Source organism: Ursus maritimus, unplaced genomic scaffold (genome assembly GCF_017311325.1).
Source record: "Ursus maritimus isolate PB19 unplaced genomic scaffold, ASM1731132v1 scaffold_4, whole genome shotgun sequence".
Taxonomy (NCBI): Eukaryota; Metazoa; Chordata; class Mammalia; order Carnivora; family Ursidae; genus Ursus; species Ursus maritimus.
In genome coordinates, this window is record NW_024426552.1 from 90,694,799 (window position 1) to 90,718,282 (window position 23,484).

A 23,484-nucleotide genomic window follows, 5' to 3' on the forward strand; every position below is an offset into this window, starting at 1 on the left:
CAAGCCCTCGACCGAGAGCTGTGCCCTTTCCTCCAGTTGTCCCGAGAACCAGATGCCTCCGCTGGTTGGACCCCACGTTTATGCCTTTGGACTCTGGTCACACCTCTCCCCTCACCTAAGCAGTGTCCTGTCAGGCTCTGCCCCCACATCCTGCCTTTCCTGCTTCGTTCCTTGTGGTTTGTTCCTTCCAAGAGTCTTTCCGAAGGCCACCACCTCCTTGGAGCCTCACACCCTTGACCACCTTGACCATTTGCCTTAGTTCGTAGGCTCCTTGCCTAGCAATTGTTACCGTTACTCTCAAGCCAAAGGCACTTACCATGTAAACTCTAGAAAATCCCCAGTCATCCCACAGAACATTTCAAATACTCAGGAATGCAAATATGCCTGTGCACGCACACACACTTATGTGCATTTCCTTCTTTTTCTTTCCTTTTTTTTTTTTTTTTTTTTAATTTTAACATAAGAACTTTCGGCCCTTGAGCCTACATCCTCCGTTAATGCAGAGTCTTTCCAGAGGGCGCATTGTGTTATTTTGTTTTGCTTTGTTTTTTTAAAAGACTTTATTTATTTACTGGACAGACACAGACACAGTGAGAGAGAGGGAACACCAGCAGGGGGAGTGGGAGAGGAAGAAGCAGGCTCCCAGCAGAGAAGCCTGATGTGGGGCTCGATCGCAGAATGCCGGGATCATGCCCTGAGCCAAAGGCAGGCGCTTAACAACTGAGCCACCCAGGCGCCCCTGTTTTGTTTTGTTTTAATCTATATTTTCTTTTTTTTAATAATAATTTTTTATTATGTTAGTCACCATACAGTACATCCCTAGTTTTTGATGCAATGTTCCATGATTCATTACTTGCATATAATACCCAGTGCACCATGCAATACGTGCCCTCCTTAATACCCATCACCGGTCTATCCCATTCCCCTCACCCTCCTCCCCTCTGAAGCCCTCAGTTTGTTTCCCAGAGTCCATAGTCTCTCATGGTTCATTCCCCCTTCTGTTTACCCCCTTTTCTTCTTCCCTTTCTTCTCCTACCGATCTTCCTACTTCTTATGTTCCGTAAATGAGTGAAACCATATGATAATTGTCTTTCTCTGCTTGACTTATTTCGCTTAGCATTATCTCCTCCAGTCCTGTCCATGTTGCTGCAAATGTTGGGTAATCGTTCTTTCTGATAGCTGAGTAATATTCCATTGTATATATGGACCACATCTTCTTAATCCAGTCATCTGTTGAAGGGCATCTCGGCTCCTTCCATGATTTAGCTATTGTGGACAATGCTGCTATGAACATTGGGGTGCATATGGCCCTTCTCTTCACTATGTCTGTATCTTTGGGGTAAATACCCAGTAGTGCAATTGCTGGATCATAGAGTAGCTCAATTTTTAACTTTTTAAGGGACCTCCACACTGTTTTCCAAAGTGGCTGTACCAACTTGCATTCCCACCAACAATGTAGGAGGGATCCCCTTTCTCCACATCCTCTCAATCTATATTTTCTTCCCTTCTTACCTGATATGATTTATTGGAGCTTTATATGTTTTTTCAAGTTGCTAAAATAACAATATCTAACACTTTCCAAGGCATTTACCCTACGACAATTACTCTGTTCCACACTTGACCTGAATCATCTCATTTAATCCTCACAATAACCCACAGTCTCAAACTAATGCAGCTGAGTCTCAGAGAGGTTAATAACTTGCTACAGGTCACACAGCTTAGGGGAAAAACAGGTTTCAAGCCCAGGGGATCGGACTCCTGAGCCCAAGCACTGTCACTGCCTCCATCCTGCCTCTCAGCTGATAAGCCAGTTATGTTTTCCCATATTCTTTACCTGGCCTCTGCTTCTATGGTCTTTTACTCTGAGAACTTCAGGATTTTTGAGCAAGGGCAGAGAAGCTGCACCCAGCAGGTGTGGGTTCTGGCTCTCATGCTCCCCATCAGAGCTATGGCAAAGACCCCCTCATGTCTCCTCTTCTGTGGCACTTTCTGGAGCCTCTATCTTGGAAGCAAGTCAGAGTTCAGACTCAGCGGGGCACACACATCCATGGGGACATGCCCTCTAAGTCCCCACTTGCACCGAAGGCAACAGCGTGCCCAAGGACACTTTGCTTTACGCACCAATATGCGTGAGCCCTGGCTTCTCATCGGAAGCAGGAACACTGTGACCACGGGACATTAAGAGATTATACCGGCTTTATCTGTTGAGCCTTCGTCTTGCTCCTATTCCCCAATAGGAAGAAAAAGAAATACTAAATACTCAGATGGCTGTAAATTCTGAACCCCTGAGTAATAACTATCTCTGTCACCAGGCACTCCTTTTTGGCATCCTGCCCCTGCCGGGTCCTGTCCGTGTCTGCTGCCCTGGCCAGTGGTGACGGCTTGGGTTTGTGGTGTCCAGAAGAGGAACTTGACCTACCCGGCACATGGAGGCAGTTAAAGCCCACAGTTAGACTTGCACATTTAGCTTCCTTGTGGGTCAGGTGGGCTTTTGTAGGCATCCTGGGAAAACCATTCCCATTCTCAAATGAAGTCCCATCAGATGCCCCTTTGGTGACACAGGGCTGTGTAGGTTGTAGCCTTTGTCTTCCCTGGCGATCTCAGATGTCACCTCCTGCCAGAGGTTTGGTTTCTAAGGAAGTCCTGCATGTCCTTTGCTATTTATGGATAACCATGTGGATTTGGGTAGATTCTAAATCAGTATCTGTATATTCTTAGAAGGACTTCGTACACTGGATGTAGTCATTCATCAGCTTCATGAAAAGGACGTGGCTTTGGACCCATGAAATGTTAGGTACAAGACTTTCAGCTTTTGACCACTGATAAAGTACAATTTATAACCAAGGTCCAGGAAATTGATTAAACCTAACTAAGGTGAATGAGTCCATCAATAGTGAGAAAAGTACAAAGAAGGCCTCTTTTATTTTTATTTAGTTCAATAAAAATTTCTATCACTTGGCCTACACAAAGTCCCTCTTGTTTTATTCTCCGTCACAGAGTTAGGGTCCAAGAATCAGGGGCAGGATGCAGGAGAGGAGTCCAAGAATCAGTAAGGCATTTACCCTGGTCCTCTTTTCAGACAGAGCCCTGGCCAGAAGATTTGTGGTGACGCTTAACTGTGCTTAAGAGTTTGGGCATGATTTTAGTGATTGACATATATTTTTTTCAACTTACTGAGAGCATTCCTTGCCTTGGAGCAGGAGGAGAATATCTGTAAGTCACAGGAATAATCAGATCGACCCCGCGGGCACCAAACTGCTCGGTGGGGTAAGTTTTATTCTTCAGAGAATTGTGTTAAGTTTTTCAAGCCACCTGAGTGTCATTTAGTGCCCTTCCAGACTGTCGTAACATCGGCCAGTTATAGAAACAGCCAGTTCTAGCTAAAAGATATTATACTGCTTTGGTTCTATTGGCTGAAAAAATTTTTAGAGAAATGCCACCAATATCTCATTGGCCAATCGTAGTGGAGCACTAATATAAAAAAATGAGAGCCTAGCAGTCTCAATGTTTGCAAATTCCCTATAAGCCTCTAACTTTTTATGGTGAGTGGCTAGGCTTTCAAGGATACTAAGTTCAACTGCTTTTTAAAAAGGGCACAGTAGAATTAAAACCTTCTTCCTATTCTTATAGGCAGTCATTCAATAAAGTTCATGAATTCATACCTCCGCTATACGGGACACTAGGAATACCGTCTGCCCTGGTGTTCACCAGATCTGTAAGGGAAACAGGCACCGGGCCAATAGTGACCCAAATAGTCATTCATTATTATTGCCAGGCCGCTGTGGTAGAGAGGAATGGCAGGCTAAGGAACGAACTTGGGGAGGGTGCGAGGTAGAGAAAGCAGCCCAGCCTGGCTGGGAGGCCTGCCGGAGATTCCAGCTGAAGGACTGGGAGGGAGGGGCACACAGAGATGCAGCCAGGGAGGCCAAGGCACAATCCTGTAGGGCTTCCCAGGCCAAGTTAAGGATTCTTAAATTTTATCCTAATAGTGGGAAACCATTGATGTGTGTTAACCAAGGGAATGCAATCAGATCTGCATTTTTAAGAGGGAACTTGGGCGGCTGCAAGGTTGAGTGACTAGAAGAAGCAAGGGTGGATGAGAGAGCCCAGTTAGCGCAGGCCCGGGAGCATGGTGGTCTTGTGGATGGCGGTGGAAGGGGGCATGGAGAGAAGTGGACACATTTGGAAGGGATGCAGCCTGTAGAACGTGCAGAAGGTGCATGTGATGCCTGGTGAGACGTCAGAGATAGAAGAGAGTGAGCAGACACAGAAGGTTTCGATGTGGACTGGAACATCCGGGTGGGGGACCAGGTTTGGGAGCAGAAGGTTAGATCAGTTTGGAAGACAGTGAATTTAAGATATGGTGGCCAGTGGTGATACGAAGGATGCAGTTGGAGTATATGGAGAGAGCCAGGGAAGGGAGGTCGGGGGTGGGATAAAGGGAGAGTTATTGGCTTATGGTACTAGAAGTATACATCGAGAAGAGAGAGCGTGGGCCTGCAGTCTAAGAACAAGAATGGGAGAGGAGAAGCCGGCAAAGAAGACTGAGAAGAGTGCAGAAGGCACACCAGGAGAATTTGATGTTATTGCAAAGAAAATCGAGTATTCCAGCATAAGGAACAAGTTAAAGGGGCCAGCTTTGCAGAATGCTGCCCCAAGGTCGTGTAAGATAACATTGTCCATTAGTTTCAATGACAAAGACGTTATGTAAAAAGGTAGTTTTTGTGTTGTACTCTCTAAAAGTGCATTCATTTCCTGGTTGGGAGAAAGGGCAGCAATCTGATCAGCAAGTGAGATCTGAATTTGGGGTGCGAAGACGTCGATTCGGATCCGAGGGCCGCCGTGCACCTCCTGCACGCCCCGGCCGCTCTCTGAGTCTCCCCAGCCCCGCTTCCGGGGCTCTGCAGAGAGGCCCCCAACAAAGCTTGTTCCCATCACCTAAGTGGTGTTGGGGATTAACCAGGAAGAGGGGTGTGAAGAACCCGAAGCTGGACAGATCTCTGTTCTAAAGGACTTGTTCAGTCTGCTTTAAAGATTGTTCATGAGCCCCACCTCGTGCTTCTGTTTAGAGAGCTCTTCACAGTTCCGTGCTCATCCATTCATGGTCAGCTTTGGCTCACATTCTCTCTTGGCATTTGCTTCCGCCCAGGGTAAGCAGACTAGTCTTGGAGAACCTGTACCAGCTGCAGCCCGAACCCAGAGCAGCTGCTGGCCAGCAAGGTTATTCTTTGGAACCTATGTAGTTTCTCCCAGGTGTTTTTAAACCAAGGAAAAGGGGACGGGGGTGGGGGGGTGGGGGGGGAGCCTGCACATGTCTTTAAGGACAAGATAATAAAGCTCTGAAAATTTCCATAGGCAACAGAGCATTTGGGGGAGAGTCTTTTGATGGTAGTATTTTGGTTAGCAGTTGTCTTCCTTATCAAATGTATGTTCTTTGTGCCTCAATTTCTTCATTTGTAAAACTAGAAAGAACAGTAGCATCTCCCTTCCAGGACTGTCAAGACAATTAAATGAGTTAGTTCATGGAAAACCTTAGAATGTGACTGATACTTAGAACACACTCAATAAATATTACTTATTATTATTTTTTGAATGGGTTCCTTTGGCTGAAGTCTGAAGTATAATTTCCAAAAGTTTGAACTCTTCTATGTGCAGTAGCAAAACCCTCTTGAATTTATTACAATAAATACACCAACAGGTAAGCTTTTATTCATGTCTTGGGAAGAATATTCGTTATACTAGTAGAAATTCATTTACATCATTAGGAGGAAAAAAATGTCAACAGTTTTTCTAAATGACTGGATGGCGCATTAGTGCAGAGGCGAAGTACGCCAGCTTTGAAGCCGCAGAAACCGAGGTGCGGGTCAAGCTATGTGGCCTTGAGCAAATTACTTACCCTCTCTGAACCCCAGCTTCTTTATGTACACAATCAACATACTATTTACGTTGCAGGATGGTTGTGAGAAGTAAAGGAAATCATGGATAGGGAAAGCTTGATACAATCCTGACACAAGAATGATTGATATAGTTAGGTGAAAGTTCTATTGTTATTTTGGAACGGATGATTCAAAGTGCTTGTTAGGGCTTGCTTTTTTTTTTCTCCTTTTTTTTAAGATTTTATTTATTTATTTGACCGAGAGCCAGCCAGCGAGAGAGGGAACACAAGCAGGGGGAGTGGGAGAGGAAGAAGCAGGCTCCCAGCGGAGGAGCCTGATGTGGGGCTCGATCCCATAATGCTGGGATCACGCCCTGAGCCGAAGGCAGCCGCTTAACCGCTGTGCCACCCAGGCGCCCCTTGTTAGGGCCTTCTCTAGAGATAGCATTTCCCATTGCCTGCCTGCCTTAATTCTCTAATGCACCTTCTCTGCTTACCGTAACACGTGGACTTTTCCATCCCTTTATGAGGGCTCTTCTCTGAGCACACACACCCCTCTCGTGGTGTCTTGCTGGGGTATCAGTCCACTGGTGACTTAGCCAGCAGTCCTGGCCTTGCGGGCCCAGGGAGGTGGCCCACTCTCCATCCTTCCGGATGTAGCTCATGTAGGAGGGTCAACAGCTGCTTCCTGGGGGAAGTCTCTTACCAGCCAAGCCTCACAGGACCTTCCGTTGGAGACACTGCCCTGGGATGTATTCTTTTATCAGTAGTTCTTGCTGTCGTTTCCAACACTGCGTAGTTCCAATCCCGTCATTGCCACCAAGGAGCTGCATGGAATCTTATGTCCTACCAGCACCTAAATAAAACCCATTAGAAGACAGAGATCTTCTCCTGTCTCAATAGGAAGCTTCTGGGCCTCCGGGACATTGTACCTTAGGAGTGAACCCTTTCACTGAGAAGGTAGAGGCGAGGCAGTCAGATCTATCATAAACTGCCCGGGTTTGAATCCTGCTCTGCCGCTTGCCGCCTTGGTGGTCTTGGGCGAGACATGACCTCTCTGCCTCAGGTGGCCTGTTTGTGCAAGGGGATAGTGCCAGTTTCAAGAATTAAATGAGTTAATACACAGAAAGCACTGAGATCATTCCCTGGCGCTGAGTGGGTACCTAAATCAGTTCAAGAAGAGAGTTGCACAGGAAGGGGAAGATCTTTGTACCCCATGATCGGCATGCGGTTGCTACCCTGAGTCATCTTTTCGGGGTGCTTGCAGTTGAAGGCAGCGTGAGCAAGCTCGGCACGCAGAAGCAGGAGATGGGGAAATCGGGGTGGATTTTCCCCCGTGCTGTGTGCCCACCCACTGGACCACGCTCCCCAGCCCTCGGCTGGAAGGAAGCACCATGAACAAGAATAACTCCCCCATTCAGAGCCTGGGGTGTTAATTCATTGGCAGTGCTGAGAAATGGCCTTTAATTCACTCAGTCATTAGCTGTAGGCTTCCTAATGTGTCTTGCGCGCGGCCGCCGGCGGGGAGGCAGAGCAGCTGAACGCTTGCTAGTTGTGCTTTTGTTCTCTTATTTCAATAACTGAACAGAAATTATGAAACAGCTGGGAGCCAGGCTGGCAAACTGGATGCCCACGGCCTCTGACAGTGGCCTGCAGTCACACGCGCGTGTAAGTCACGCTGGTGCTTCGGGAGGCCATGTGGTCTGCGTAGCGGTCTGCAACGCTCCTCAGTGCATCCCCGAAGGGCCTTGTCCTGACGGACCCGCCATGCTGCTTGGTCACCTGCACCTGTGACGGGAGGGGTTTTCTGGCAGGGTGAAGAAGGTGGGCTGAAATGCCTGTATGGCGGCTTCAGATTCAAAATCCTTTTCCCCATTTCTGAGGAATGGGAAGGATATGCTAGTATTTCATACTTAGAGCATGTCATACTGGAAAAAAGCCAGCGTTGGGCAGTTCCTGCCCCTCTGTGGCTCCAGAGCATCTTAGATGGATGGCGGGGATGGCCTGTCAGTGACAGCATGGAATGGGCGTTGCAGACCTGCCTCCCAGTATGTAGAGTCTTCGTGGAACCTCTGTTACTACATCTGGTCTGCATCTCTGCGCTTTACAGTCAATATTCTTGGTTGTCCCTAACCACAGAACTTTGACAACAATAGTTTCACAGAAAGAATTACTTCACATGACTTTTAGATTGAATTATTTTCACTTCCCCTCTTGTTTTCTTCAGTGAGCAGTGTTGTAGAATCATAGAGGCTGGGGAACATAAGGGACCCCAAAAGTGGTCTAAGCCATGTCTTCTCTCAGAGCAGGAATCCCTTTGACAATAGTCCTTAGGTAGTCACTTAACCTGTTTCACATATAATCTCTGCTTATATGCTTAGAGGCTTGAGGAAGCATATTCTGTATTGGAGCAGCTCCTAATGTTAGAAAATTTATCCTATTATTGATTCAAGTCCTTGTGATCGTCCTGCGTTAACACAAGTTATGGCAAAGGAAACTTGAATCACCTTCCACATCAGCCCCAGCAATGTTTGTGGCAATGAGAGTGCTCTTCCCCGGCTGTCACCAGTTCCTGCAGCCTTTCTGTGTATGATACAACTTAGCAGCTTCAGTACTATCCCAGATGGGGGACATTATGTTAATAAACTGGTCCATAACGGGCTTGTTTTCATAGGACCCCATCTGAGAGTCTCCTCTTAAGGCTTCCAAATGATGGCAGAAGGAATATGGAATTACAACTGCCCTTGACTTTTACCCTAACCTACGAAGTCATAGGTACTCAGGAAGTCATTCTGGCTTCCCTGTAGGATGCCCAGGAAGACCCCAGTACCCTCTCCCCTGGGGTAAGACTGCAGCCCGGAGATAATCAGGAGCGTGATCGCACCCGGAGAAAGAGACAGGACCAGAATTCTTCATTAAGCCTTCTCTTAGCTCAGTCTGGTTAGAACTTTCATTCCTTGTGCTGCTTGCATGAAAAGTGGCTTAGCACACAGGTACTCAGACGGTGCTTGGCCATAGGGCTGCCTACTGATCAAAAGTTGGCCCAGGAGCCCAAAGGAAGAGCTTCACTCAGGCAGTTAATTTTCCTGGAAATCTCTGAATGGATAGGCTTGATGGCTTAACTTTAGTAGTATAAAGCAAGTGTAAAGAATGAGGCCTATCTGGTCCGTTCTCTGAAAAGTGAGATGAAAAGAAGGGAAAAGATGAAAGGAAGGGGAAATGGCCACTTGCAAAAACATAAGACAACACCTTTCACTTTGCGTATGTGTTTCAACTGGCTTCTTTTGAATCCATAGCGACAGCATTCAAGAGCCAGACATAGAGTATCATCCGGGCTTTGCACTTGGTGAGTGAACTTGGGCAAGATATGGACGTGTGCGTGCACCACGGTTTCCTCGTCTGTCAGGTGGGGGTGGTGACAGCCGTGCATGCCGCACAGGGTTGTGGTGAGAATTTGTGCGTTAATACGAGTGAAGGGCTCGGGCCGGTGCCTGGCATCACAGGCGGAACCACCTAGTGTTTGTTTGGAATCCTAGTGTGAGTTGCAAGGAATCGTGCCCTTGCCCTGCGAGTGGTTGGTTTGCCACAGTCTTTCCAAAACTGAAAAGTGAGCAAACGTTAAAATGAGTGAACAGAATGCCCAAAGGCTTGCACACCTCTCCTCACAGCTGCTGTAAAGCTTGTCCAGAACTGTGTGGTCAAATCGAAAGACCACACTGGGTCCTTTCATTCTGAGTCTCTTTGAACAGAGCTTCTTTGTGGAGGGGATGGTTTGAGGTACTTGCCAAGGAGCCCAACTGCATCCTGTGTCAGCTGCTGGCCTGTTTTCTGGAGGCCAACTCAGGTCTTCCTCAATCAATGGGGTCCCCTCTCACCACTTCCAGGAGGTCACCCAGATTGAAAAGCAAGTGGAGCTATCCAAGAGCAAACCAAATTTCTGCTCTGTTTCACTTCTCGTTCTGAATTATTAGATTTTTGCCAGCACACCCTTGCTTAGACTCAGATGAACAGACTTGTGAGATCACCTAATCTGCTCCCGTGCTGAAGGTTGGGTTAAGGTGACTTATTCAAGGTCGTGTAACGTTCACTCATTTGTTAAACAATTATTGAGACTCTGGTCCACATGTTGGTTTTGGTGGCAGAACAGGACCAGCACTTGGTTTACTATTTCTGATCCAGTGTTCTTTCCCCAGGCCCTAGGGTCTCTCTCACCTTCCCCTTCCTCTCCCAGTGACATGTCACTGCAGCTATGGGATATTAATTCTCCAACATAGGTGTTACCTCTGAGTCTGTATGTTGGGAAATGTAATGTATATGATAGATAGACGCAGAGCCCCAAATCTGCCCCAAATGTAATAAGAACAAGATTCAAATTCAACCTGAACATTCAGAAAGTAGAAAAAGGAGCCAAGTGTCCTATCTGGAATTTCTTAAGGATATTGAAGCAAATGCTGATGGCGGTAGGATAGACGAGGTATCTTTTGCTCAGTTACTCCCTGCACACTCTGATCTGTACTTCCCATTACGTCTCCAATTGCTGGAATACTCTTCCAGGTTCCAGGAGCTGGGAAGTGGTAGGATATGGAGTGGAAAGAGCGTGGAGTCGGACCAACCTGGGCTTGATTCCAAGCTCCACCATTTTCCAGCTGAGTGACATGAAACAGTTTACTTCTTAAGCTGCCATTTGCTTATCTGTAAAATGGGAATAATAATAATAAAGTCTGTAGTCCTATTGTGAGATTAAATGAGTTGAAGCATGGAAATAGCCAAGCAAATACCCGACCCCCATAGGCAGTGCCAGATATGATGATTTGTATTCATTTCGTGATTTTCCCTTAACCTAGCACGCGGCCATTGACAAAGCAATGAACCTTCTTGAGAGTCTGGAAAGGAAAAGAAAGAAAATGACATTTGCCTCACACACCTGACAGAGCTAACGTGAGGCTCTAATTAGAATAATCTATGATGCAGTACTTTTTTAGGTAAAAATAATGCCATACATATCCTGTACTTCTTTTCCCCCAAAGACTCCACATCCTTGAATGATGGGTGAGCTGCATTTCGCCACATTGGCTCAGGTGCCTGGCATGATCTTTTAGATAGAAAGGAGACTGTGTTCTCTTTCAGTCCCAGCCAGTTCTACATGGGTCATCACTGCTCAGACAGCCCTTCAGTGAGAGGGCATGGTGGGATCAGAGCAAACGGACGCCCACAGCTGTAAAAACAACCTGAACCACTTGCTCAGGTGACATCAACAGAGGTGCCACCTTCTTAAAGACCCAAATTACAAGCCTACAATTTTTTGTTCATCTCATTTTGGTCTTTCCAAGGAGGGTTTAAGGTTTCAAAATCTGTGGAGAGCCAAGATTTGTTTGTTCATTTGTTTGTGTATACCATTCTTTGTGCTTCTGCTTTGTTCCAGAAAAGAGGATGTAAGGTGGCCTACAAAGATGAATATAGCAATTAGAAATTTAAAAAAAAGAGAAAATTAAGGAGAAGGGACTATAAAGCAGCAGAAGAAAACAAGACAAAGCCAGGGTAGGGTTAGTTCACAAAATGCCTGCACAACACGATGCCTGGTGCAGGTGCCTGAACGGGGCCACCGTCTGACTCTGAGAGCCCCAGCAACTAAGAAAAGAGGCAAACTCAAGTGGCTTGAGATTCATGTTGTCCATCGGATATGAGTAACTTTATTACTCAGGCAAGTGTTCTGAGATAACTGAAAAGCTGCACACTTGCCTAGCAGTGGTTGAATAGCACTGTGAATAATGTGTGTGGTGATGTTCCTCCCACAAACACAGTGCTTAGCTCAATTCAGCAGTCCTGTTAACATTGTAAAGGGCAACGTATGGCCTGACAGTTCATCAAAGTCACTTCTACGAGAGCCAGAGCACCCCAGTGGAGTTCACACATTTCTGCTGGTTAAACCTCATCTAAAAGGAGCCTTGAAAGAAACAAAAGGAAAGAAAGATCAACACCAAGGCTTTTGTGACAATCAGCCGTGAGGATTATTTGTTACAACTTTAAGAAAAATTGAATACTTAAGAGTTAAGGTGATAGTCTCCCGCAAGAATTTGAAGAGCCAAAATTCTGCATCATCAATTTGGGATAGACATATAACCTTTGAGAGTCCCCTGAGCAAGGGAACAGGATTATTTCATTTGGATAAACTAACCAGTTCACATACTTGAAGTACATCCACAAGGCCTCCACCTGGAGGTAGCCTGAGGGAAACACCCAAGGGGAGAACCAAAAGTGCTCTAAACAAAATTATTCCTTGGGAACATCCACAGAAGACAGAGGGGCAAGAAGACCCCAGTGACCTACTCCAATAGAGCAAGCCAATAGTAATTGGAGCCTGGAAAATTTTCAGAGTGGATATTATTGATCATCCCCCAACCAGGAAAAAAAATTAAGAAACTTATAAGAACCCATTGAATATCTAATTTTAAATGATACAACTTGTGAAGAAGATGTAGATGAAAACATACTGCTAGGCAGTTCGGTAAAGGTGGGCATTGGCCAAAAGTTTTAGGATAGTTGGTTTCAGCCATTCTTTTTTGACAACAGGACCACTGTCATCTGCATGCATAGTTTAAATGAAATTTAGAAATGCTTAGACTCTTATTCCCCATTTTCCCGCCTTTCTTTAAGATGGCAAATAGGTGCCATGCCAACGCTAGTCATTGGTGGCTCTCTGGTTAGAAAAATACTCTCAAGCCTTGTCTATGCTCAGCATAAAAGAACATTCAGGCCTAGAAGGGCTGTCTGAGAAAGGCATAGAAGGGTGGAGGGGTGGTCTGAGGCTCTCTGCCAGCCTTTCTCCTCTTCTCTTGCTACCCAGTTTACCATATTGAGTGCAACAAGTATCAATGGTATTAGGGATTTAGTGGGATTTAGTGTGAGAGAAAAAGTAGAGTGGAACAGAGACCCTGCCCACAAATATCTTTCAACCTAGATTGTAGAGTAGGTAAGACATACTCAGATAACCATAATTTAAGGCACTGTGAGATAAACTCTAAGGATTGAGAAGACAGAAAATGCTTTCAAAGAAATGTAAGATATTGTGTTGTCTTCTTTTGCCCCAAGTTTCTTACTTGGTTCAGTTCAAACAAATCTGTGTCCCTGCCAGGTGCCCAGCCCCACACGAGGGGCTGCGGGTCCAGCAGGTCCAGCAGGAATCAAACATAGGCCTTATCTCAATGGGCTGCTTCTAGCAAGAGTCATCAGAGCTTTGTAGAGGTGTCTGCTTGAGCTCGGGGACTTGGTCTTTCTCTGACATGTTTTGGTATGTCCCCTCAAACAGCTCCACGCCCAGGAGGAAAGAGAGCAAAGATTTTTCCAGGAAAGACATTGACATTGAAACACAGCAGCTGGAAATTGGCAAGGTGCCCTCCGAAGGTTGGGGAAGTGATTTATTTTTCCAACCTCACCACGGGAGCCAAAGCCCTGGCAGATGCCTCCATGCGTTAGCGGCAGCTGATCTGAGTGAGATCATTATTAATTATTAGTCACTTCTGAGTGTCTTTCCCAGGAACTACAGACCCTCCTGAGTTGCAGTCAATACTGTGTACACCTTGCACAAGGACCTGAGCAGCATGTGATTATAAAACAGTATTGATTCCCGGCAAAGGGGTTGAAAATGTACAAATCCTTCACATAAAGATCAGCTACATCTTCAAAAGCCTTGATTATTATTTTTTAAGATTTTATTTATTTATTTGACAGACAGCCAGCGAGAGAGGGAACACAGCAGGGGGAGTGGGAGAGGAAGAAGCAGGCTCATAGCAGAGGAGCCTGATGTGGGGCTCGATCCCATAACACCGGGATCACGCCCTGAGCCGAAGGCAGACGCTTAACCGCTGTGCCACCCAGGCCCCCCGATTATTTTTATGTATGTATGTATATATTTTGGTCAAGAAAGAGACCGATGGTGGAAGTAAAAAACTTGAAATATTAGCTAAAGTAGGGCTAGTTCCGGCCAGGAGCCAGATCTATACACATAATTATTTCATCCTCTGTGATGGCATTGATTCACTTGGGTTGAATGTTGGAAAGATCTCTGTTTTGGGTCTGTAATCCAAATTATTCAGTCAGTTCCTCTGATGATGTTTTCTACTCACATCTTCCTGTATTATTTTTCTGTAAAACAAATAATTACACGTCTGGAGCTTGACTCATCCCCACTCCCCCTTGTTCCTTTCCCTAAACCTGCTTTTCCTCCTCTCTTTCAAACCATCTGCTCTGCCCCTTGGCCAGGAACTTGACTCACCCTCACAAGCTCCAGAGTCCCCAGATCCTGTCTATTTGATTCGGGCCTCATTCTAATTTCTCCTTGTAAGTTGGCGTCCACTCCAGTCCTGTTAGAAGAACTGGAAACGTGGATAGCTTTTAGTCTGTTTTCCTTTTGGCTGCGTCTTCATTCTCAGCAGCAATTATGAACTTGGACTCTCCCACTGCCTCTGCTTAACTCATTGATGCCCTGTCATTTTCTGCCTGCACCCCTAGAATGGCCTAGCACTGCACTTCAGCTTCTAGTCTTGCCCCCTCCCATGGCTGTCAGGAGGCACCTTGAAAATGCAAGTCTGGTCATGGCGTTGACTGCAGGAAGTCCTTCAGTGGCTCCTGTCACCTACAATCTAAGGGGGACACATAATTGTGGATCTGGAAGCTTAGCTCCAAGCCTCAGGGGTCATTGGAAGACAGCGGGTCCAGCAGATTGCAGGCGGGAGCCACATTAGGGAGACCTCCTCATTCAGAGGCTTCTTTGGACTTCTGAATGTCTGCTCGGTTTCGGTGGGGCTGTGACAGAGAGCTTTTGTCCTAGAAGGCTCTTTCCCCGGTTGCATAAAGCTAGCTTGTCAGCGTGATCTAGTCACAATCCATGCTGTTTTAGATAACTCGTATTTTCTCCGTGAGGCAGGAAAGTGCTGTTGAGAATGTTAAAGGGGAACTTACCCCCCTAATAGGTTCCCCAAAACCTCATATTTGAGGAAGAAGAAATCCTAACGCCAGCACAGGGTGCCGACACCAAGGGCTGCGGCGCTTCTCCGAAGGAGCGCTAACGGCCTGTGGTATAGGAAACCACTTTGTGACGTGTGACTGTCCTGAGCGTTAAGGGGTGTTCGGCATCCCTGGCCCCTCATACTAAGTGCCAGCCATGACCTCTAATCATAGAGACCACCAGAGAAACTCCCCCATGTCCTGTACATTGCACATGCTCCGGAGATTGGGGCACGATACTGTCCCATTGAGAAACATTGAATCCTGAAATTATTCCTAAGATGTTCTCCTTTTCTGAGAGCATAATGAAGAGCTGGATTAGTTTGTGATCTTTCTATCACTCCTGTTGCCTCTTCATCTTCTGTAACGCCTGAGGTCAGACTGTGGAGTTGCATTGCCCAGCTTTGAATGGAGCTCCACCACTTACTGGGGCATGGCCTTCAAGAATTGCTTAATCTCCCTGTGCTTCAGTTTTCTCATATAAAATGGGGATAATAATAATATCTACGTAAGCAGGTTTTTGTGAAGATTAAGTAAGATAAAGGTGCTTACCACACTGTCCACTGTTGGGGGCGTGGTGATTGTATGAGATAGTGATGAGGAGTTTAAGGGTCTTACTTGAATGAGAAGTTGAAATTGACACTTACAAGTGAATACTCCAGAAGATAAAGAAAGGCAGCATGATGTGTCGGATAGGGCAATGGACGGGGTCAGAGTCAATGATCTCTATTGTACTCTCAGCCATTAATTACTGTGCGGCCTTGAAAATGTCACTTCATCTCTATGAATCTTGCTTTCTCTTCTCTATGAAATGTTTGCCCTAGGTGGTGTTGAGTGAATGACATGAGCATTGGAAATGTTTTAAAACCCATAGACTCTCATATAAACAGTTCAATGATATGTTCTAAGTACCACCATCAGCCAATAGGGCGAATACACTTAACAGGAACTTCTTGGGAGGAGTAACAGGAACTTCCGGGGAGTCTACTTGCTGGGGAAATCACAGGGTATTTGCGTGACACTGAATCTATCCCGCCATCCTCACCAGCAAGTCCCCCGAAAGCACAGGACGGAAAGAGCCTTCGGGCACGTAGGCACCTGTGGAGGAGGGCGCGCGTCTGCGGTTGGGCCGCGTCGCTGCAGCTTTCCGCGCAGCTCCGCACCAGGCCCGTTTCCTTCATGGTTGTCTGCTTGGGGCCCCACAGCAACAACGGCGGGAGAAGGAGCTGCGGAAGCAGCAGGAGCGCGAGCAGCGCCGGCACTACGAGGAGCAGATGCGCCGGGAGGAGGAGAGGCGGCGCGCGGAGCACGAGCAGGTACAGCGGGGCCCCAGGGCGCGCAGACGGCCCCAGAGGGAGCTCCAGCGCCAGCCGTCCGTCCCTGGGGTGCGGGTCACCTTCTCTTAGGGCTGCTCAGTGAAAGCCGGTGTCTACTCTTTCTCAAGCTGCTATTCTCACCTATTCAAGAAGTCAAACGCACAGCCTTGGCAGTGCCCACTCGTTGAGCCTCGCTTCCTGCCCAGGCCAAAGCCCCCTGACATGCCTTGATCTCTGGGTTCTCCCAACCCTGGGTATCTACTTTGAAGGTAGCGCCGAAGCATGATACCTGAGCCACGTGGTCGTCTTTCAGTGCTTGAGAAGGGCTCTTCTGCTCCTGCCGTGTCTGGTCTCCACGCCTGCGCCACGGATGCAGGGCCCTCTGTCCTCGTTAGAAGCGCATTCGGACCCCGCGGTGGCGCTCTGCAGGGCGATTCCGTTACAAAGACCGGGCAGGCTGGCGGTCCACGATTATTTTATTCCTGCTGCTTGCACAGGAGCCTCCAAACTTGATAGCATTGTTAATTCCGGGGGGCCAGAAAGAGGGTACCTGCAATGAAAAGCTTACAGTGTAGCTGGGTTTATTAAAACCGAGCAGTCACAGCGAAGCACTGAGCCGCTCAGTCGCTGCAGGTGGACGACTTGTGCTTTTGACTGCATTGAAATGCTTTTGCTTCGGGACTTTGCCTGTGTGGTGAGGAGGTGTCTGGGTATTTTTTTGGTTTTGTTTTTGTTTTTGTTTCCCCTCCTTCCTTCCACACTTTGCTTGGCAGCTCTTGTCACCTAAAAGAAATTACCAGTTCTTTTTCTCTCTCTTTCTCTCGTTGTGTTCCTCTGAATGCTCTGCTGCCTGCCTCTCCAGGAGTACATCAGGCGACAGTTAGAGGAGGAGCAGAGACAGTTAGAGATCTTGCAGCAGCAGCTACTGCATGAACAAGCCCTACTTCTGGTAATGGGAAAGCCGAGGGCCAGCCACCTGCTCTGTGTTCATCCTCTGTGTGTGCGTGTGTCTCCGTGCGTGTCCCCCTAACCTGCCCGTCCACGAGGGGGGATCCTCCAAGCCTGTTGGACCTCAAAAGTCTTGTGGAGACCCAATACATTTCCTGACCTAGCTGGCCATCTTAAGACATTGGAGACCCTTGTCATGCATTCTTTAGTAACTCCGTCTCTGTGAAACTTGAGCATGAATCCAGGCTTATTACAAGTTTGGGCCGTTTTCGAGACCCACTGTGTTTATGGCAGAGTAACTCTGAAGGTCATTTGCAACATGCTGGAGTACAATCACAGCAAAATGCACCTCTCCTGTAAGAACCCACTCAGCTCTGCAGTCATATTTCATTTGCAGACTATTAGCTTTACCCTTACGATGGGAACATTTTGTGTTCCCTGCTCACGCGGCTTCCTCTTGAAGTACTTTTTTATTATTATCGCCCAGCTCTCCAAATGAGCTGCTTGATACATTTTTTGAACTTCTTATTCAGCGGCACTATGATATTTTTTGGGCTGTGCATACCCTTGCTAATGGCCTTTATTGGTCCAAGTTTTGTGAAACAAAAGATGATTTGAGCAATATCTGTACTTCTTTAGTTTTGTACTTAACTGGACATGTTCGAATGGGTTAATTGCTAAACTGGGAAGCGGATGGCTCCTTATGGGGTTGTGTGCTGACCATCCAAATGTCCTCATTATTGCTACTTTCTTGGTCTCCGGTCAGGGACAAGTCACTTTGCAAGGGGTGGTGGTCTATAGGGATTGCCGTTAAAGCAGTAGTGTTTTTGGGAAATGCTAAGCCCCGGCCGTAGCCTATCTCTGTGGCATGCCCTGACAGCCATCTGTGGTCCTGTTCGCTTTTCCTGTTATCATCTCTTCCGGCTCCATTGCATGTTTCTGCAGTGCCGGCCAGAGGTTTCTATATGGTGATTTGGCCTTTCCTTTGCTTCTCTTTTCTGGTCTGGGTAGGAATATAAGCGCAAACAGTTGGAAGAGCAGAGACAAGCAGAAAGACTACAGAGACAGCTAAAGCAAGAGAGAGACTACTTGGTGTCTCTCCAGCATCAGCGGCAGGAGCAGAGGCCTGTGGAGAAGAAGCCGCTGTACCATTACAAAGAAGGGATGAGTCCTAGCGAGAAACCAGCATGGGCCAAGGAGGTAAGTGCACTACTGAGCGTAGCCATGTCCTGTTGCCCAGGCTGGTGACTCTAGTGAGTTCACCCAGTGAGTTCACCCAGTAGAAGCAGAGGATTAAACTAGTGCTACGCAACTGGAAAATAATTCATCGTAAGAAGTGCATGCTTTGCTTTTGGAAGAGCCAGAATGTTATTTCTGTAGGGAATTGACAAGGCACCTTAATCCATTAGTGGTTTTTGTTTTTCAGGGATTTCTTTGGTATCATGGATTTAGGGGATTTTTGTAAGCAATAGCAGGAAGTAGAAAAATCACTTTTCTCATAGGTGTCCAAATGAGTTTGTGGCATGAGGATTTTTAGTGACTTCCCCCTGAAAGAATGTGATTTAATAAAGACTTAGGGAATTTTAGGCAAAATCATTTCCTTTCCATACGTAGACGCTCAGAGTGATCATTAGCACTGTCGCTGACACTCCCTTGTTCTGGTGTGATACGAATGGACGCACAGTTGGTCTCGGACCTGCGGTTGTGGTAACCACTTCCGGGATCAGAGGTCATTTGTATTTCTTTTGCAATTCAGCTACTAGAGTGAGGACGGATTTTCCAAGAACTTGGCTCTGTGGTGAGCTGTTTTAAAAATCGAATTAAAAACTATTTGGATGGTGGTATAAAAAGATGATAACAAACTGGGCAAAGCGAAGGAACAAGGTCGGCCAAGATGAACCACCCTCGCAAGAGCCACTGTGTCAGCTCGTGAGCATAACAGCCTGCTTTTCTGTTCTGTCATTGTTTGTGGCACCCAGTGATTTCCTTTATTTTCTTGTGAGCGTAGCTAGTCATTTAAGAGGATGGTTGTGTTACTTTGCATTTTGTTCTAGTATCTTCAGGTATTTATAGCTAGAGCTTATTTCAAGTTATCTAGACTACAGTCTTACCAGAACTAGATTTCCTACATAAGATCCTATTTTTATAAAGATGTTTCCATCTTTTTATATTTTTTTATTCTCTTTTGTGTATGTACAGAAAATGCTTGAAATGGTGTTGCCCTAATGTTAAGGATGATTGCTTAAGGGCAGTAGAAACTGCAGGGTGTTTTCTTTAAACTTTTTTGTACTGTTATATTGTTTAAATCTTCTCTAATGATCATGTGCTATTTTTACAAAGATCAAACTTTCTAAAAACTTAAAAAACTGAATCTGTAGAGAAAATCGTTTGATTTCACGTGAAGAATGTTTTTGATCACTTTCCTTTAGAGTCTATAAAGATGATTTGTATTTACCTATGTCTGTAACAGCTGCCTCTTTCTCTGAGATCGGTAACTCAATTTTGTGATCCTGCTCCCAGGTACAGCGCCGACCCTTTAATAACCCACCTGTTCTTCCAGCTCAGCAGACTCAGTCTGCTGTTAGACAGCAGCTGACATGCGTCCTGGCTGGCAGAGATGTGCCACCTTCCTCCTCTGCTAAACCATTTTCTAGCCCTGCCAAGTCGAAACCCTCAGCTAAGCCACGCTCACAGCTCCCGATCACGGCAGGTGTTCAGAAGGCTGAAAAACTAGGCTCCGCTAAGCTAATGCCAGTAGCACCTGCAGAAATTAATGATTCCAGATCAAGACTCCTTCTGGAGCATCACTCACGGAACAGAGGCGGACCAGCTTGTCCTGTTAGAGTTGGTCTTGAAGAGCACCTGAAGGCCCAGGAAGCCTCAAGGACCGCAGTGAGATCCCCAAGGCAATCTTGCTCCCAAGGATGTAGTTCAACTCAAGAGTTAGGATCTAAGGTCATTTGTGTGTCCTCTCCCAACATCTTCAAAGCGACAAGCCCCAAGGTGTCCATCACTGCAAGTAAGGAGGGCCGTAGAGACTCCTGTGGACCTCGGGGTAGGAGGGGCATCAATGTGTGCCTCCTTCCAAGGACCTCAATGCCTCTAAGGAGTGCGGCATCGCTAAATGACCTCTTCTTGATGCATGACCACATGGCCCTCCGTGTTCCCAGCCCCCAGCATAAGTTTAGGAGAGGGACACCTACAGAGCCCATTGGAGAAGACCATGGTTCTTTGCAAAGCATCCCAGAATTCCTTCTCTCCCCTGTGCAGCTCTCTTATGTGCAAATGTACCAGAAAAGGGGGAAAAGCCTGGAGCAGTTCCCACGTCCTTCCTTCCGCCTCTACCCAGCACGTTCTGATGTGAACTTCATCACCGTGACTCCATTGTTATCTAGTTACTCTTTGTCCTCCTCGCTGAGTTTCCTGGCCTATCCTCTCTGTTCAGAACTAGTTCACGGTTCCCGAGCTTTCAGAAGCCATGGCATTCCTGGGGGCCAATCTTTGCAGATGTCAGCAAAGTGGTTTTCCAGACCTTCTAATTCCCCTATGCTTCCTGGCCAGGCTCCTAGCAGTGAAAGAAACACAGCAGTTGGGTGTGCAAGCAACCCAGCTGTGTCAGCAAGCACTCCCGATGTGAGGTTCCCCGGCCGTCATAAAGCTGGGCCACCTCTGGTGGGTGACATCTTCCAAGGTCCCTGGCTTCCTAGCAGCTGGCATTCTTCTTTGGGCTTCATGCAGCTCTAGACATATGTGGGAACATTCTTTTGCGATTCATATTTAGTCCTATCCTCCTGGGTGTGGTTAACGTAATCCGGCTTCCAACTAACCAATCTATTCATGAAGCAGTTCCCAAGTCTTAGAGTGGGTGTTCGTATTTTAGAAGAGAGATGAAACATTTAGATCATGGAATGAGTGACGGTGCTAAATTTGGGGTCGGGGTGACTCGTGTACAAATAAGAACAAATAATTGTCTGCTTTGGTTTGATTCATCATTTTCTTAACACCCACTTCTTAAAATGGGAATAAAACTGGGTGTGAGGATCCTTATCTTCTTGACTTTTTAATGCTTCTCGTAGCAATGTATGCACTTTTCGAGCATTACTTAAGGGTTTCTTTCCCTATAGTGGTGAGGTAGATGGAGCTGGAAGTAGCTAGACGGCAAAACACATTTCAAAACTTTAGATACGGAGAGAATTTCGAGCCCAGTCATATCTTAATTATCAGCCAAGAAAAAGCACCTGAGTCAAGCTGTCTTTAGGAGTTAGAATAAAAGGTATCCTCTCTTTTTCAAATGCATCCTCTACCAGGGTATAAAATGGAAATTATCCTTGCCAGGGAGGAATGGGCAGCTGTGTCCATGCCACGGGCTCCTGTGATGCAGGGTCCAGAACTTTTTTGCCCCCTGTGCCCTTGAGAGCCCCCCCCCCAGTTGTCTTCCCCCCCGGCAGCCTCTGTGACTTGCACCATATTTGTCTTCTAACTCAGCTCTCTACCAACTCCCCAGGTTGGTCTGTCCCTCTTTGGTTACTTTTTCATCCCCTTATTTCTCTTCTTTTTTTCAAATCGACAGTTTTTCGTTAGCTGGTGTAATGTTATAATGCCTCACCCTCGGTGATTGTGTTGCTTCATTTCGTAAAACGTAAGTCATCACCTCATTTCACGTTAGCTTTCTCATTAATTTATTGGATGTAATAAGAAGAAATGAAAATACTCAGTCATTTGCAAATCTTGTCGAGGTCTTCCCTTTCTCCTTTTACAGAGTATTCTATCTGTCCCGATGGTCACTTCAACTGGGATTTTCAGATTTCGACCAGAGAGAAGCATTCCTGTCTCTATTAAAAGGAGAGGTGGTGGCATTTTCACCCCTTGCAAATTCGCAGCTAGTTCTGGATTGGGATGGAAGTCAGATTTGTTCTGTAAAAACATCAGTATGATATTCTGTTCAACATCAGCAAAATTTGAAGGTCTTTTTTTTTTTTTTTCTCATTGCCACTTTTTGAAAGATGGAGATGCCTTTTCTTATAATACCTTTGCTTATAACAGGGAGGATTCCTTTCCTAAAATGGCATGTGATTGGGCCTGGCAGTAATTGTGTGTGTGCACCCCCCCCCATATTTTTTAAAATTTTCATCAACACACAGCAGTGACAGAATGCTTTCTCTACATGAATACTGTATGAGTTTGTATTTTAATTCAACACTCCATCATGTTCTTACTCCGTGATGCATTTCAGTCATCTGGTCATGGTTTTATTTGGCAAACGATGGGCCAGGATGTCTCTTTATATCTTGTCAGCCCATTGGACTCTGAAATCCTGTATGTAAGAACTTCTCCACTTGGTTTCCCCTACTCTACACTGATGTTTTTTTTTTTCCCCTTTTTATATGAGTCATTTTATATATGAGGTCCCAAATTACCACTTAGAGAGTGTACAGCTCTGCTTCCTTCTTTCCTCAGTTTCTACTTCACTTACGATCTGGCCTAAGAGAGACCGTGAAAGTAGTAAGGAGTTTGAGTTCAAGTTCTTCCACCCCCTGGCTGAGTGACCTGGGAAGAGTCTTGTCGCTTTTCTGAGGCGAAGCTTCCCTACTTACACTCCCTTCTTTCGGGAATGCCCCTGGGCCATCGTGTCTGTGAATGTGCCATTGAAACAATAGGCACTATGCAGATATACATAAAATCTAGTCTTCAGCACAGTCATATTTTGTTTCCAAGGCCACTGTCACCCACAAGGAATCAGTGTTTGCCTCTTGTTTCTGGTTTGGATTTCACAAGGGCAGTCCTCATGCAGCCCCATCTCCCCAACCCACATCTCCCCAGGGATACATACACACGTCTTCATTTCCCATCTCCACTTGCGGAAGTATCACCTTATTATTTTTAAGTTACATGCTCCATCCCCATGAAGACCTATACTCTTCTCTGGAGTCATTGGTTAAGAGTGGATATTGGACACGTAGTCAGGCTTTTGTCTTCAGATGAGACTCCATTTAAGCATTTCACATGAATGAGAGTCTCCCCTGCTCTCAGAGGTGCCTCAGAGAAGGGATATCCCCAATCTTGTTCAGTCACCATCTGCTCCTGTGGTTTTGCCAAAGGACAATATGACTCAACTCTTTATGTGACCAGGGTCCTAAAGTATCTAATGAGCACTTAAAGGTTATTTGTTGACTTCTTTCTCTTTCTCCGACATTGCCAATAAAAACAAAAACATCAGTTGTTCAGTTGGGGGAAAAAAAGGAATTCCCATAGGATTGTGTTTAATTCACCATGTATAAATAAGCTTTTAAGTAAGGCATTCTAGACCTTTATAGACTCCACGGATGCCGCATCATATAAAAT

General features: G+C 46.2%; 1 protein-coding gene across 3 annotated transcripts in view; it reads left to right on the plus strand.

Moving 5' to 3' along the window:
- The window catches only part of TNIK (TRAF2 and NCK interacting kinase), a 375,800-nt gene that overhangs the window by 286,928 nt on the left and 65,388 nt on the right, over positions 1 to 23,484 (plus strand). For all 3 annotated transcript variants that reach the window (XM_040621607.1, XM_040621605.1, XM_040621606.1), the window contains exons 13-14: positions 16,084 to 16,194; positions 18,154 to 18,342. In XM_040621607.1, the coding sequence (XP_040477541.1) occupies positions 16,084 to 16,194; positions 18,154 to 18,342 (300 nt within the window). The remainder of the gene's footprint in view (positions 1 to 16,083; positions 16,195 to 18,153; positions 18,343 to 23,484) is intronic.